This window comes from Magnolia sinica, chromosome 16 (assembly GCF_029962835.1).
Source record: "Magnolia sinica isolate HGM2019 chromosome 16, MsV1, whole genome shotgun sequence".
NCBI lineage: Eukaryota > Viridiplantae > Streptophyta > Magnoliopsida > Magnoliales > Magnoliaceae > Magnolia > Magnolia sinica.
Window position 1 is genome coordinate 53,029,669 of NC_080588.1, and position 3,186 is coordinate 53,032,854.

The window sequence follows — 3,186 nt, forward strand, 5'->3', positions numbered from 1 at the left end:
AAACAATGGGCTGTAACAGCAAAATCATGTAATATGAGTAAATAGCAAACATATATGAGTAAATCTGCTTCCAAGCATTTATAACAAGTAGGGCCCAATAGTAGCTGCATCGCATTCAACTCCATCCCAATGATGTAATTACAATTTTATTTTTTTTAATAAACAAATGTTAAGGTTTAGTGATTGTCACCTCATTAGACTAACTTCAGTTCGATTTTGCAACCAAATGCAATCTTAGTATTTGTATCAGGCATAAAACCCAAACCCAAAGTCCAGAGACAATTTTCAGTGATAATTACAAATAAACTCAAACGCCTGACCACATATCTATATTCTATACTCATGTGTAAGGAACTTATGCATATCTGACACCTGATATGTTTTCCCAAGCTTAAATATCTCTTTGAAACCTAGAATGAGTGCTTCAAATTTGAAAGAGAAGACAATGTGTTAAGATTGCACCATTATTTCATGAAAATATCATGATATATTTCATGAAAACAGATCTTATTTCAACTGAGCTTACTCATCCAAGTCGAATATTTCTAAGCCTCACTCAAATTTTCTGGAAGAGGTTTCAAGATTACTGCAGATTTTCATGAAATTTGGTACCAAACACACTTTAAGCTAAAATTTAAAGAATAATAAAGAAAGAACAAGAAAAAGATTAGGCCAGAAAAGCAAAGTAGCATCCAAACGAAAGAACATTCTTCACTTCGAAAGTAAATAAACCATGTCTAACATCATGTCCAAAATCAAAAGTAAAAAAACCTAACATGTACATACTGACATATAGATTAGGTAAAACTTTCATACATTCAAAACCCTCTATATGATGAATGCCTTTGTGGCATGTAACTAAATGAACCTTGTCCGTAATAATAACCCCCTCCTCCACCTCTACCTTCTTCGCCAGATTCATCATTCGGTTCTCTTTTTACTGATTCACCTGCAAGAGAACTCTTAGGTGACTCCGAGCTGGATGTGTCCAAAAAATGGTCGTTAACCTCTGCTGAATCGGATGGTGGGGATCCTTTCTCATTGTCGTCATTCACAGATGCAAGAACTTTTTTTAGATGCTTTTTATGATCCGATTTGTACAGGATTCCCAATAGCCTATAAAATGCTGCAAGACTTTTAACAAACTTTGATGGTCTACTTGTGCCTACTTCAGCATTATGTTGTCTCGGAGGTGGATGTTGTTGTCTGGTACTTCTTGATCTGTATGCCATTTACATGCTTTCTTTGATGGCCTCTTTATAATCTCGTTCTTCTTGCTCTCTTAAAATTCTATCTTGTTCCTCTTCTCTACTAATGGTGGTTGTGGAAGGCCTGGAACTAGAGCTAGAGGTAGTTGCAGTTCCTCTGCTAAACCCTTCTTCATTTATAAGAGGCATACTTCTATATATTCTTTGGTTAGTTGTATTGGTTGTAGTTACAAGGTGAGGGGTGTGGGAAGTCTTTGTATTAGAATCGAGAATGGCTCCAAATAAATCTCGGACCTCCTGAGAAGCTTTACTACAAGGTGCGGCATCTCCTCCCCGACAAGTCAAATGTAATTTGAGTCGATTTGTTTTGTTGACAAACTGTTTTCCACACAACTTACATTTCAACTTTATCTTTCCATCCTGGGAGTAGGTTTGGATTCCATAATCCCAAATATCCGCCGATGCATCATCTTCCGATGACATATCTACTATATATCTGGTTAGCTTAGGACAAAAAAAAGAGTTATGAATGAATGCAATTACCTAACAATATAATAACAGATTTAAATAATATTATCTAATTGAATAGTACTAATGAAAAAAGAGAAATATTCATCCACCAATAAAACATAACCATAAAACTTCAATGTAACTGTTTTAACAAAATTACAAATAACATGATATAATAAAATTAGAAGGCATCAAAATCATATTGCAGCTGCAGGCATTGTCTCTTTAATCTTGTCACTCTCCTCTTCATCAAACTCCTTATCAATAGAGGTCTCTTTCCCCCACATCGGACGCAGCCAATCCTGAGTACAAATGAGCACTTCAACCGATTCAGGTGTAAGTGAGCTTCTATACTTGCTTACGACCCTACTCCCCGTACTGAAAGCGGATTCTAAAGCCACAGTTGAAATTGGAATTGATAATATATCGCGTGCCATTAACGAGAGCACAGGGTACTGCAACTTACCAGATCTCGTCCTCTACCACTCCAAAATGTCAAAATCATCGCCCTTGTTTACAACTAGAATATCCTCCTTGAGATACTCTTCAAGTTCTGATCTATGCATCTGTGCTTGGGTCCCTTTCAGCTGTGTATAGTAAGACATGAAATCATCTGTCATGTCTTCTTGCGATTCATCAACAGCAGAACTAGAACCCACATGAGGAGATTGTTCTTTTACGGCACACACATACAAATTGTACAATTCATTGGCTGCACCAGAAATCTTTTCGGCCTCAGCAACACCCATCACACCATACAACCTATTACATATGAAGCCAACCATAAACATCTTGTACCGGAGATCAAGAACAACCACAACACCTATTAATAGACTACACTTAGACCAATACTTATCAAACTTTACCTGCATACCTATGGTCATGAAGTGTAAAAAGTCTTGTCCACTACTACTTTTACGCAAGGCATCTTTTACCTTCCAAAGTTCAAGTAGAAATATATTTGCTGTTGGATACTTGCAGCCTGAAAATTTCTTCGTGCTGTTGTAAAACACAGAAAGGAACTTACGAACTGATTCAGTTCTTGACCAATCATCTTCAGAAGGTAGCCAAATATACGCATTATCACGCTTCGCATAGTTAGAGAAGGCAGGTCTCAAAGCTATCGCTGAATTCAACATTTCAAAAGTTGAATTCCAACGTGTCGTGACATCTAACTTCATTGTTCTCTGAGTTGACAAATTCAACCGCTTCACGATCTCATTCCATGCATGTAATCGTGAAGGTGACCCCCGTATGCACTTCACACTCTCTCTTATATTTTCGATCATGGGATCGATTGTTTTAAGGCCTTCTTGTACAATCAAGTTTAGGATGTGGGCACAACACCTAACATGAAATATCTTTCCACCAAAATACAAGTCACCGGTGGCCTTAAACTGGTTGCGCAAATTCATTATCACGCTATCATTTGCAGAGACATTGTCTAGTGTAATTGTCGAAATCTTCT

General features: G+C 37.2%; 1 protein-coding gene across 1 annotated transcript; it reads right to left on the reverse strand.

Annotated features, from left to right (window-relative positions):
* Positions 1-1,915: 1,915 nt before the first annotated feature.
* LOC131228845 (zinc finger BED domain-containing protein RICESLEEPER 2-like) lies at positions 1,916-2,899 on the reverse strand. The gene is made up of 4 exons (XM_058224696.1): positions 2,593-2,899; positions 2,408-2,541; positions 2,202-2,305; positions 1,916-2,096 (listed from the first exon to the last, which is right to left on the reverse strand). The coding sequence occupies exons 1-4, from the start codon at positions 2,897-2,899 to the stop codon at positions 1,916-1,918; spliced, it is 726 nt and encodes a 241-aa protein (XP_058080679.1).
* Between the last annotated feature and the right edge of the window lie 287 nt (positions 2,900-3,186).